Raw genomic sequence first — 13193 nt, forward strand, 5'->3', positions numbered from 1 at the left:
ATGGTTTTGTTTTAAAACAAGCATAGCAAGGTCACTTTTCAAAGCAGTGAATAGCTATGTGAAAGTGCTCATGTGTGCTGCTTGTAAACCATATCTACACTCCTCTCAGAAAGTGGAAATGGGGCACTCCCCACAGAGTATGCTAAGATATCTAAGTGGGACCACCTCTTCCTTGAAGGGACAAATGAACTGTAACTCCACAGACAGATTCCACTCATTTAATAAGATTTCTTAGTCCTTTGTATGAGCTGAGCCATCTGCTCTCCAAGTCAAAATGGTGCATAACTATAGAAAATTCCAGAATTCTTAGCTCATGTCCCCTCCCACTCCATTTGCCTGCAAGAGAAAACAGCCAGACAGCTTGAGAATGGTTCAAGGTGACTTTCAAGGTCTTTGGCCCATCTTCTTCAGAGTCCGATTCAGCTGAAAAAGATATACACCCAATTACAAAGAGGTTCTAGGGGAACACATATATGTGTAACCTGAAGCCATTGCCCAACCAGGCATTAATCCAGGGCTACGACCCGACTAATCATTCACCCTGACAGCACTGAGTGTAATTAAGGCGGAAAATTAAATCAAACCCACTTACAGAAATGACTAAGATGGTGAATTTCTAGCACCAGCTAGAAGTCTGTACTATCATTTCAGCTGGAAAGGATTTCAAGGGTGATCATTAATCAAATCCACGACAGGATTTCTTAGAACTATATTGCTCCTGAATGGTTCTTGTCTGACTTCTTAATAGCAACCAAAAAATGAAAGCATTTTCTTATGCAGCTTATTCCATGCTGTTAAAGTTAGGAAATCAATAATCAGTCCGAAGGTAGCTGTACATAACCTGCATCTATTGTTTCACTTTCCTCAAGCCTTCTTCCAGGAATTTTTTAGAAATCTGAAAACTCCTAACTTCCCTTTCTGTCTCCAAATTCCTTATTCTAGATTGCATATGCCTAGCTCCTGCCAACTTTTCTGAATGCTTGATGCCTGCTCTCCAACGAATTGTGTCCGAATCCTTAATTCTGACATTTTACTTATGGAGACAAAAATAGACAGTACCCCAGGTGATGCTCATCCAATATCTGGAAAGGTACTTTTCCATCCCTGTCCCATGTCTACTGCTTCTGAGAACGAGAGTCAGAAGGACATGAACAGTACGAGGGAAAAGAACAGCACAGCCATTGTCCTCATAGAATGCTCACTCTCTCGGAACGGATCCCTAGATGGGCTTCTGGTGCTTTAGTGACCTCTGCTGGGAAGCTGCAGCACCCACAATACATAACCCTGGCAAGCCGCAGGAGACAAGAGGTAGGGGGGTATGCAGCCTTTGGAGATTCCCCTACTCTCGCAGAAGAATGGCTGCAACTGCCCTTGCGTTTCTAACATTTGAGGCACTGCTGTTGAGAACAACTGATGCCCGTTCCATTTCTCATACAAAAAATGATAGCAAACACTCTTTTTCTGACGCACTGGCTGAAAAGCTGCAGAAAGGTGTTTTACCTTACTGCTCAGGTTCTTGAAGACATCTTTTTTTTTAGTGAGTTGCCCCTGCCCATATACCCAGTTGCTCACCTCCTCAAACTTATGAATCTGCCGGATGAAAAAGTCACCATAGCGGCGAGCCACCTTTGTGTCTGCAATGTGGATCATGTCCTGCCAAGAGAGAGACAGACAACAGTAAGGAACAGCCCATATCAGCAAACAGGGAACTGCTAAGTATTATGCTTAATCCAGCCTGGAATTGGGGCTATTTTTCAGATTTTGTTCCTCTGTATCGAAAATAAAACCCAGCCAGTAAAGAGGCTGTGTTTTTACCAGAGTTCTCTCCATCCGAGACAGATCATTTGCCCTTGAATTTATTCCTCCCATTAGACACTACATGTTTTAAAAAATGTAAACAGATTATCAGGTTCTATAAAGCTATTAGAGTCTCTTAAATAGACCAATTTTCAACCTGTAGTACAATCACAAGCAAGTAATATACATCCCAAACTAGTCTTTCTAAAACTGCAGAGATTAATCTTGTAGGTGTGAAGCAGGGGAGTAAGCCCTAATTTAAGCACATTGTTTGCATTGCAAAGAAAAGGATGAAAATTGAACAGTATTTCAAGGGAGGCAGGGAACTGTGTATGCCATCTTGAACTCCTTGGACAAAAAGGGTGGGATAAAAGTGCAATATGCAGCACCCACATGGGGAACGTTAAAAAAATCAATGAAAGGGAAAAAAGGTGAAATAGTGTTATCCTAGGCACAGCCACACTGTTCTAAATCCACCCACTTCAACAGACTTAGGTGAGAGTAGCTTTGCTTAGGACTGGTACTGTAAATGCTCTCCAAGAAACATGGTTCATGTGAATGCAAGACACAGTCCATGCAAACACGAGTTCTTTCTCGTAAGAACAGATCGAGTGATACCCAGAGGACACACAGCATATCTCATAAGAAAAGGGATAAATTGTTTTAAAGGCATGAGTGTGCACTACCCATTTAATATAATTTATCTGCAAGGCACAAAAGGGAAAATTGGACCAAGGAGGACAGAAGGTTTCAGAACAGAATAGAATGCTTTGGCAAAATTGCAGAAGGTCCCACTTTGAATGTAAGCATTTGGGACTGTTGATATGGTAAGATGGTGTACCTCTTGCGCTGGCTGCACTAAAAAACAAATGTATGTGATGACAATGTTCATGCCAGCCTCTCATTCCTGGCATTTCCAACCTCAGAACCCTTTCCTACATAAATGGAAAGCACATTCCTCTCCGAGGACTCCAGACCGCTGCCTGGAGATGGGTGTCCTAAGAACTGTGATCTTGGGCTGTATCAACAGAAGTATAGTGTCCACATCATGCGAAGTGATGGTATCACTTTGCTCTGGTTAGACCTCGCCTATTGTGTTCAGTTTTGGGCACCGCAATTTTAGAAGGATGTAGACAAGCTGGAAGGTGTCCAGAGGAGGGCAACGAAGATGGTGAGGAGTCTGGAGACCAAGTCCTATGAGGAAAGGTTAAAAGAGCTGGGTATGTTTAGCCTGAACAGGAGAAGACTGAGCGGTGATATGATAACCATCTTCAAGTACTTGAAGGGCTGTCACAGAGGATGGTGCCTAGTTGTTTTCTGTTGAACCAGAACCAACGGATTGAAATTAAATCAAAAGAGTTTCTGTCTAGACATTATGAAGAATTTTCTAACAGTTAGAGTGGTTCCTCAGTGGAACAGGCTTCCTCGGGAGGTGGTAAGCTCTCCTTCCCTGGAGGTTTATAAGCAGAGGCTAGATGGCCACCTGTCAGCAATGCTGATTCTATGACCTAAGGCAAATCATGAGAGGGAGAGCAAATCATGGAGTAAGGGTCACTGGGGGTGTGGGGGGGAGGTAGTTGTGAATTTCCTGCATTGTGCTGGACTAGATGACCCCGGTGGTCCCTTCCAACTCTATGATTCTATGAATAGCCTGACCAGCCTGAACTTCCAGCTGTGGGTGGAGAGATGACAAACCTTGTCAATGTAGAAGTCCACCTCCGAGGCTGACTGGAACTCCCCATCCAGGGCAGAGACCCCACTTGTCCAGACCAGGTTCTTCATCTTGTGCTTAAAGACCAGCAGCTGGATGCGGAACTCCTGCTCGGTGAGGTCTAGGAAGCCAGCCAGCTTGGCGACGGGCATGGTGGTGTAGAGCTTCAGGAAGCTGCGGATGGTGGAGAGCTGGGCCTGCTGCTGGACTTCATCGGCAAAGACCTTCAGCTGCTGCAGGAAAGGCTCCTTGTGGTAGTTGGGGTGTACGTTGTCATAGTTGGGGACCACAGGCGAGAGGAACTTGGGGCAGGAGTAGCTGAACAGCTCTTCGTATACTTGGGCGTCTCCCTTTTGCATGCGCAGCATCTTGTCCCCATACTTCTCTCTGAGCTGCAGGTGAATGCTTTCGTCGATGCGCATAGGGTACATGGTGAGTGCAATTGCCAGGAGGGCATGCATCTGCTCATTCTGCTTGTTAATCTGTGACACAAAAGAAGCTGCCATTAAAAACATTCAGTTCTGCATCTTTTATATGCACTAAGGAGATGTCCCAGGAGTAAATGCCAACTTGGAAAATAATTAAAAAAAAATTTTTTTTGCCAAAGTTATTTTAAAGTTTCACATCCATACACAGTATCCAGGGCATAACAGGGAGCACAGACAAATTTTACAAGAAACAAGGTCCAGTTAGTAAAACTAAGTCTTGAAGGCAAAGACTAAGTTTGAAGTTGCTGGGTCAGACACTTGGGAGTCAAGAAGTTGGTTCCTAAAAAGTAAGCACTGGCTTTCGAATGAGTTTGATGGCAAAGTACCAGCAAGTCTACAGCCAAAAGAGGCTTAACTGAAGGTACTATTAACATGTCTGCAAGATGCACACAACACAGCCAGAGAACTGGAAGCTACAATTAACTTTTTCAAGGGATTAACTGGATAAAACAGATCCATAATTACCTCTCTTCAGTTGTCTTGGAAACAGCCATTGTGCCTCCTGATTTGGAACAGGGCTATGATACTGCAACAGGGTTTTAACCCTTCCCTTTAGGGCCTATGAACTATTTTATGCCCCAATGGGGGAAAAGGCTCTCTCTTTTCCCTAACGGGGCTCGAAGCAGTTTGGATGTGCCAATTTCTCCTAGGGCAACAGCACTTGAGGGTGTGGTTAATCCCAATCCCAGTGAATCCCTTAGAAACAGTGTTTCTTGTAGCCTCATTTTCTTGCAAACATTTTATGGTACCCTCAGTCACACCTGCTTTGGGTTCAGACCCTATAAGGCACCATCTGCATGACATCTAGGAGGGTCACATGCCTGGGAGGAAGGAAATGACAGCATCAGCAAAGGTGAAGATTTCACCCAGCTGTTCACCAAGTGGCATGTCAAGAGCACAGGGAAAGGGCTTCAGGGCATCTTACCATCTCATATTTGTAGGTTGTCCTCTGGAACATGCTCTTGGTTCTCTGAATGTACAGGAGGATGTTGGCAAAGACCCGGATAGCATCTTGGTAGCGTCGCATCATGAGGTATGCAAAACCCACATAGTAATAGGTAGTGACCTGGCACTCGGGTACTCGAGAATACATACTCTGGGATGGGAAGGGAAGGCAAATGAAAAACTCAGGAATTAATCCTTTCCAGCCTACAACACAATTCTACAGGGATTCTACATTTGACACACATGACAGCAAAGGAAGTAGCTACATGGTTCAATATTGGAGGGAGGGGAAAGAGAACAAGCAAGCTTTTCTTACAGGGCATATTCTTTTTAAATGCTACAACTGCTGGAACTGAAGGAAGGATTTAAGGCCTGACTTCCATCACCTTTTTGTTAAGTTCAATGTTCTCCAAAACTTTGATGGCCTGGTAGTAATCTCCCAGCAGAGAATGGAGACGCAGCAGACCCACAAGGCTAAAGTAGCCCAACATCTTGTACAGGGAGTGGCGACCATACTCTCCAGCCACACTTTCAGGGTCACCTAGAACGAGAGGATGAGGAATGCTTTTAATTGGGGTTTGAAAGGGCCCTCACGCACACTGTGGCAGATATGAAGATTGCACCTGTTCCCTTTCTTTCTATGTTACACTGGCTCATGACAGGCAGAAATAGTATAGTAAATATTCTCCATATAATAGACAATGGAGAACATATAACATTTGTGGACTTGAATGAGTCCAATTACAATCAAGAATCCTGTGGCCCAAAGAACACTAATAAAAATTTATCACAGCACTTCAAAATTGCACTAGTTCCAATGATGCCTTAGAGATACTCCTATTTGGACATTACCAATTTTAATCAGTCTAAAATTAGTACCAACCTCTGATTCTAGTCTTACAATCACTACCATGGATTAGAGTAACTTCACCTATTAATCTACAGCGAGTTAAAAGATTTGTTTATATCCTTTTACATGGATGTAGTGATTAACCAGATCTATGTTTACTCAGTCCCACTAATTTGAATTGGGAATACTTTCAAATATGCTCAAATACACAGCTGCATGCTGCAACCCTAAGCACGCTTATTAGAGAGTAAGCCTCATTGAGCTTTGGGACTTACTTTTGAATAACTATGTTTGTGCTGGAATCACTAATGAGGGAACTAAGCCCTGATCTGGATAGCCCAGGCTAGCCCAATCTCGTCAGATTTTGGAAGCTAAGCAGGGTTGACCCTGGCTAGTATTTGGATGGGAGACCTCCAAGGAATACCAGGGTCGTGACCTGGAGGCAGGCAATGGCAAACCACCTCTAAATGTTTCTTGCCTTGAAAACCCTTACAGGGTTGCCATAAGTCAGCTGTGACTTGACAGCACTTTCCACCACCAATCCACATTAGATGTAGTCTAAAGATAAAGTAATGTTCAAAACCAAAAGTTTCTTTCAGCCCAATCTATGAACAAGCTATGCACTTAGACTTACTTAGCTCCCTAGAAACAAAATGAGTGGGATTTAAATTAGCGTAACAGCATTGCAGATTATGATGTAAATATCAAGCAGATAGAAGGTGAGGAGAATATCTCAGAGTGTGTCAGCACTGGAATTAAGAAATAACCAAAGGAGACACGGGGTGGGGCTATGGCTCAGTGGCAGAGCCTCTGCTTGGCATGCAGAAGGTCCCAGGTTCAATCCCTGGCATCCCCAGTTAAAGGGACTAGGCAGGTGATGTGAAAGACGCCTGCCTGAGACCCTGGAGAGCCGCTGCCAGTCTGAGTAGACAATACTGACTTTGATGGACCTTGATGGTCTGATTCAGTATAAGGCAGCTTCATGTGTTCAATAAATGTTTGTGAAATGACTCAGGCAGTCTTTTCAAGCAGGCCAACAAATATCTGTAGTCAGGCTGGAACTCAGGGAATGACCACTTCTCATTTGCAACATCTACTTTCCTCTTCTCATTACCTCCACTAGTGTAGACCTCCAGCTGCCGATTGATGTTGGATTTGTCCACAAGGGAGTGCAATACATTGAGGACACTGTGGACATTCCAGATCTTGGGGTTTGAACGCAAGAAATCAATCTCTTCTTCGGACTTCTTGGCTGTTTTGCAGCGGTACTGACTGAAGGACTGGAACTGTCAAGAAAGAGGAACATACATGAGAATGCAGTGCCACCATGTAAGAGCTGCCCATGGCCAGAACAGAAGGGGGAAGGCAATTTTAGTAACATAAATGCCTAAATGCCCCAAATTCCACATACACCAGAGGAGAAAACTCCCCATTAAAATGTAGTTAGTGATTACATTCTTTATTCAGCAGAAAAAGCAACACAAGAGTCTATGCTAACCAGACGCTGAATTGTTGATAGAAAATTTGGTGTGCGAACAAATACATTAAGCACGTTAAGCAATAACCCTACCCCAAAGTCATTATCAACAGGCAGCACATTTTATTTCCTATCTTTTTTACATTCTGCATAAAGAAATTACTTTAATATGCAATTCATCTAAAAGTTCAAATATAACCACAGATGTCCAACATACATTCAGGAGTAACGGGACAGGTGAAGTGACCAAATCATGAGGTGCCCCTAAAAGACAACTGGAAGCTCTGTGGAAAGAACCACCTTGATCTATGAGCCTTTGGTATAATCTGGCCTACATACTTTCAAACTGCTCATTATTAGCTGGAAGGGATGAAAACTTTTTTTAACCTTAAAAAAAGCAGGTGGAATAAACACAACCTTGGCAACCGGTTTTCATACCTGATATATGAACTCATCGATGATATCCCAGAGCCACTGATTGGGCAGTTCCAGGGGAGCTGGGCCATCTGCATCTACAGAAGAACGTGCACAAAGGAACATATATAACATGACAGAACTCCTGTAAGCAAATGTTCATGTCATAGATAAACAGGAGCTAAGGAAAGGAATGGAGAAAGTTGGCATTTGCGGAGAAGGTTAAGAGCCTGGGGGGATGCTCATGGGCCCAGCCTTGCTGTTTAACAAGCAGGATGGTGTACTGGCCAAGACTGTCCATTAGTTGCACTGGGTTTACCACCTATCTGCTCCCCAACTAAGTGTTGCACTGCCTTTGAAGATCACCCAGAAACTGCAGCTGGTTCAGAGTGCAGCCAAATATCGTCAGGGCTGAACCAATGGAATACCTCACCGGCCTTAAAACAGCTTCATTGGCTGCTGGTTTGTTTCTGAGTACTATTCAAGTTTCTGTTATGACCTTTAGAGCCTAGGTCCCACACATCTAATGGACCATCTCTTCCCAGTGTGCCACTTGTGGTCCTCCGGTTGCTGCCTGCTAGCTGTTGCCCTCCTTCCCACCCACCCTTGCTTAGAGTAGCCTCACTGGCATTGTCGCGAGAATTCTTTGTATTGAACATTAGTTCATATTAAAAATATTAGGTTATATTAAATGAGTTTGGGTTAAAAATAACCACACTTATATCTTAATATTATAACCTATAGCCACATGAAGACCTGACTTTTTAGCTGACCCCAGTTTCCAATTAGGGCCTCTGATCTTAAAGGAAATTGCAGGCTAGGGCTTAGTTACCCAAAAGAAAACACACCAGGATGCTTGTAATTGTTTAAGGAGAGAACAGACATTTGGTCAGGCAGCAATCTATCTGCTAGATTGGGGGAAGGTGTTAAAATACACAAGACTTCATAGGCAAACATTTGTCAGAAACTCTGGGAACAGAAAGCTTCAAAACAAAAACATGGCAAGGCCATCTCCGGGAAAACTTGAAAGGAGGGCTGTTGTAAAAATCTTTCTCCCACAGTTTTACCTATAAAAGAGCCTCCCAAAATCCTGGTATTTTGTCATTCTAGGGAAAGAGATCAGGCTTCCCAGTTGTTGCCATCTCTCTCTCTAGAATTGACCCAGAGGCCTCTGTAATTGTTTGTCTGTAATTGTTTGTCTTGCATGTGTGTAAGTTTTGTTATATTCTGTCATAACTAAATATATATATATATATATTTAGTTAAGTATTGCTTTTTCTCTTTGCTTTATATTTCCTTGTAAGTATAATAAAGCTGCATGATTTACTTTATCTGTTCTGTGTGCTGTGTAAGAGTGTTTCTCCAGATCTCTCTGGGTTGCTTTTTGGTAAGTGAAGCAGGCAGAGAACCATGCACAACGAACTAAGGTTTTTGCTAAGCTTTGGTGAGTAGGCTAGCAGAGATTTTCCATTTACATCAAGGACCGAGGGAGAGGGCAAAGGGAAAATTCTTCCAACAGGCATCAAGTAGAACCCACAAATTTTCTACCACAGCTTCCACTTTCCAGAACATGCTCCTCGAGGAGGTGCTGGCTCTAGAACTTTTTAGGAGGTGCTGAAAGGCCATTTTATTTGCCAGGGCTTTTAATGGGGTATAGACTGCTCCAGAGGGTTAGCCATGTGAGACAGTTGCAATGAAAACCAAACCTCTCATGGCTCCAGAAGGTAAACACATTTTTATTCTAGCATACTCTTCTTTGAACAGCTCTGGGACATGAGAGCTTATAATAGAATAAACTTCTAATAGCCTTCAGGGTGCCAAAAGATGCCTGTTGGGTATTTTTGTGATTGCGAAATTAAAAAAAAAATACATTGAGAAGACTGATTTTGTATAATCAATGTTGTACAAAGATTTCTTTTAACAAGAGTAAGAGCTGAAATAAGTCTTCTTTAGAAATGTCTATATAAAACATCAGTGGTTTTGCTTTCAATGCATACTCTTAGGAGCGTAAATGCAAAAAATGACAATCTGAATTTTTTTTTGCGTGAGCAGGGTCTTAAGAAGGCCACCAGGGAACTAGACAGAGAATTTACACTTAAACTCACAGAACTACTACATTACAAATTCTAGCTCTAAACAATTATAGCTGTACAGGAGAGGACCCTGTCTTGGGATCCTGCAGGCTTCCAGCCAGATTTCTGCCTCTGCACTGTGACCTCAGGCTCTCCAGGTCAATTGCTGCTGTGCTGAGCAAAATAGTCAGGCATGCCGGAAATTACCAACCTATGGCCAGGAATTGTCCTACTGCACTGCTTACTGGATGTCTTATGGTGTCTGCGTGAATTTAAAATATTTTATAATCCACCTTGAGTCTCAGCAAGAAAGACGGGCTATAAATAAAGCAAATTATATTTTTGATCCCCATTTTTTATCTACTGGCAGTTAAATTCTAGTTACTCACTGAGAATGTAGTTGAATAGATTGCAGTAATTGTAGTAAGATTCAAATCTCTGTTCCAAGGATGGACCACCCTGCAAAGAAATAGAGAAACTATATGAAGGAGTCTTAGTAGTTCAGGCTTCAAGCACTGGAGGTGCATATGACTTAAAGAAAACACCCAGAGAACACACAGCCATAGCTCCAGGGTGCACACAGTAATAGAACCAGCAAATTTGTTTCCAACCAGAAAAAAAAATCACTCTGATACTCACACTGACTTTAGCATATATGTGCCTGTAATACAGTTCTTTGTACAAAATCAGGAAGACTGCATCTGCAGAGAAAAAGCAGACAAGTAAACAAGAGTCTAGCCAGTCTCTCTCATGGTGAAAGACAGAGGAAAGTGTTCTTCCCAAAATGTCCTTTAAAACATAATCCAAAGATTCTACATAAACCAAGCAAGTTGCTTGCAGTCCATGTTGCATTGGCCCTAAATATCTAAAGGAATATCTAACGAATGCCCAGCAGGTGCCTTAGATATCTTCCTCTCCCATCCCCATCTTTTCTATCTGTTTGTAGTTGGGTTAAGAACAACTGACCATTGAAATACACAGTATTACCAATGTGACCAAAAATTCTAAAAGACACAATCAGCAGCTCCAAGTCAAAGTTACACTATCAGCAAAGCCAGCAAACATACATGTATCAAAACCATCAGTGTAAAGCAGGGTTCATTTACTTTCTTATGGTTTTAATAATCACATTCACACTCAGCCACATCAATTTGCCACTAAGGCAGCAGTCCTATATACACTTACTAGGGAATAAGCCCCACTGCCCAGAGGAACTTACCTACAATTAAAATGTATAAGATAGGTCTGCAAGCCAGTTACAGGAAGAAATTTGTCGTATAGGTGGAAGTCTAAAGTTAATCAGTAGAGTTCCCATTTCTAAACTTCAATCGATCCAAGTACCAAAAAAAATGAAGCATCGTGGGAGAGGGCTTCTATTTGGTCTATCCCATAAAGACACAAACACTGTAATTTGTTTGGCTGTACCTGCCATTCAATAGCACAGCATATGTCATGTCACAGGGCAATAAAAACTCTTCTTGCTTTGAAGGCCGTCAAAGACATCAGATAGTTTACTGAGGCCCAGAATACTGTAACACGGAAATATCTCTACACACGGGTGCTGACTGTGGCAAACAAGGTAGGAATACAGGGTAGGAAAAAGGCACCCACTAACACAATCCCCATTGAATTAGAGGAGCCAAATTCAATTCAGTTTGTCTCTGAGTTTCCTCATGTCAATGAAGATTTGAAAAACATGGACTGTTCCAATGTAAGACAAAGGCTGCAGAGCATCTCCTCTTTAAAACAAGCCATTTGTTTCCCTCTTCAGCAAAGCAACAAAAGGAGACAGAAAATACATACCGTTTCCAACCTGCGGAGCAATAGCTTCAGCCTCTGGCCATGGTGTGTTTTTAAAGAACCTTTCAGTCAGCTTGGTCCAGCTGCAACACAAGGGCAAAACAGTGTTTAGTGACTCACTCTTAAATACTACAGAGATTAAGATGCAACAATGGATGCAATGGTTAAAACCGTATCTCTTTCGATTTTTCCCAAATTCTTTGTACTTCTCATTTTTTGAATGAATAAGACCACTCACTGTCTATACACAGTAGAGACAAAAGTCAGAAACAAGTCTTCCAATGTACATATCTGTGAAAATTGAACAGACCTCAGTAGAGAAGAGTGGAAAAACAGTTTCCACAGCCTGTTTTTTTAAATCAAGGGCAACAGTTTGCAGAAATTCCCACATTCAGTCCCTAACATTTCTAAAAGGATAGCAGTTAGAAGGATTGAGAACTTGGAGAAAGCTGCCACAATACAGCTCTCAACAGGATCAGTAATCTGACACTACAGCAGCACAACCCTACACAGATTCTAACCCCATTAATTTCAATAGGTTTAGACAACAGTTACTCTGCATAGGAGTGCCCTGTAAGATAATTTCCTATGTAATGTTCTAGAGTTCATTTTCAAGCTGAGCTGCTGTGAGTATTCACATGCATATCCATCAATTATGCAGTCTCTCCCAAGTGTTAGTATTAGATGATATCACTGAAATAATTGTGATCCTCAAACTTTACCAAGAAAACTGAAATCATACCTGTTTTCATAAATGTCTTGGATCTCATATACTTTCTGGTCAATGACATCACTAGATACACGACTGGCCTGCAGCTCATACACTTTCTGATCAATCAGATCGGACACAGTCTTATGAAAATACTGGATAAAGTTTTTTATCACCTCAGGAATCACCTGGTAAGTTTGCTGCTCATATTGTCGTTCATAAGCTAGATCCTGTTTCGGATCTCCTGTCAAATGCGATGGAAACAACAACAATGTTAAAGTTACTGAGAGTTGGGGAAAATATTCTCATTAAGAGAGCTATGAGAAAGAAAATGCAACATCCCCCCACCTCAACTTTCTATCTCTTTGGCTCCATATCTCTAACCTTTCCACACTGGCTCCAGCTCCACTCCTCTCCTTCCTCATCTCCTCCAAAAAGTGATGACCACTACTGAATGCCATTCTCCTTTGCTTTGATAACCAAACCCCTCGGATACTACCAACCCCACAAAATAATCACCTTGAAGCACCACCAAAATGATAGAAAGGACTCACCTGTGTGCATATCATAGTCACCAGGATAAGTGTAGGGATCATAGGTGCCCTGAAAACACGGAAAGGAAAGTTAGTCCAGCCATTTCCACCCCCACCGCTGCCAGGAACATAGGGTTGCCAACTCTGGGTTGGGAAACTCCTGGGGTGAAGCCTGCGGAGGGAAGGGTGGGACCTCAGCAGAGTATAATGCCAAAGGGTCTGCCCTCCAAAGCAGCCATTTCTTCCAGAACTGATCGGTGTCATCTGGAGATTAGTTGTAATTCCAGGAAATCTCCAGGGCCCCACCTGGAGGTTGGCAACCCTAAAGAAACATCAGGTCGCATTCCCAGAGAAATCTACCCTGTCAAGAGTCGGAGCAATACTCAATGTTAATACA

General features: G+C 42.5%; 1 protein-coding gene across 1 annotated transcript; it reads right to left on the bottom strand.

Moving 5' to 3' along the window:
• Positions 1 to 305: 305 nt before the first annotated feature.
• Positions 306 to 12375, bottom strand: EIF3L (eukaryotic translation initiation factor 3 subunit L). The gene is made up of 10 exons (XM_056847464.1): positions 12297 to 12375; positions 10394 to 10455; positions 10144 to 10213; positions 7707 to 7780; positions 6906 to 7077; positions 5328 to 5482; positions 4922 to 5092; positions 3493 to 3990; positions 1573 to 1653; positions 306 to 423 (listed from the first exon to the last, which is right to left on the bottom strand). Exons 1-10 carry the CDS (start codon positions 12373 to 12375, stop codon positions 385 to 387), a joined length of 1401 nt encoding a protein of 466 aa, XP_056703442.1. The 3' UTR covers positions 306 to 384.
• Positions 12376 to 13193: the final 818 nt, after the last annotated feature.

Source organism: Euleptes europaea, chromosome 3, assembly GCF_029931775.1.
Source record: "Euleptes europaea isolate rEulEur1 chromosome 3, rEulEur1.hap1, whole genome shotgun sequence".
Taxonomy (NCBI): Eukaryota; Metazoa; Chordata; class Lepidosauria; order Squamata; family Sphaerodactylidae; genus Euleptes; species Euleptes europaea.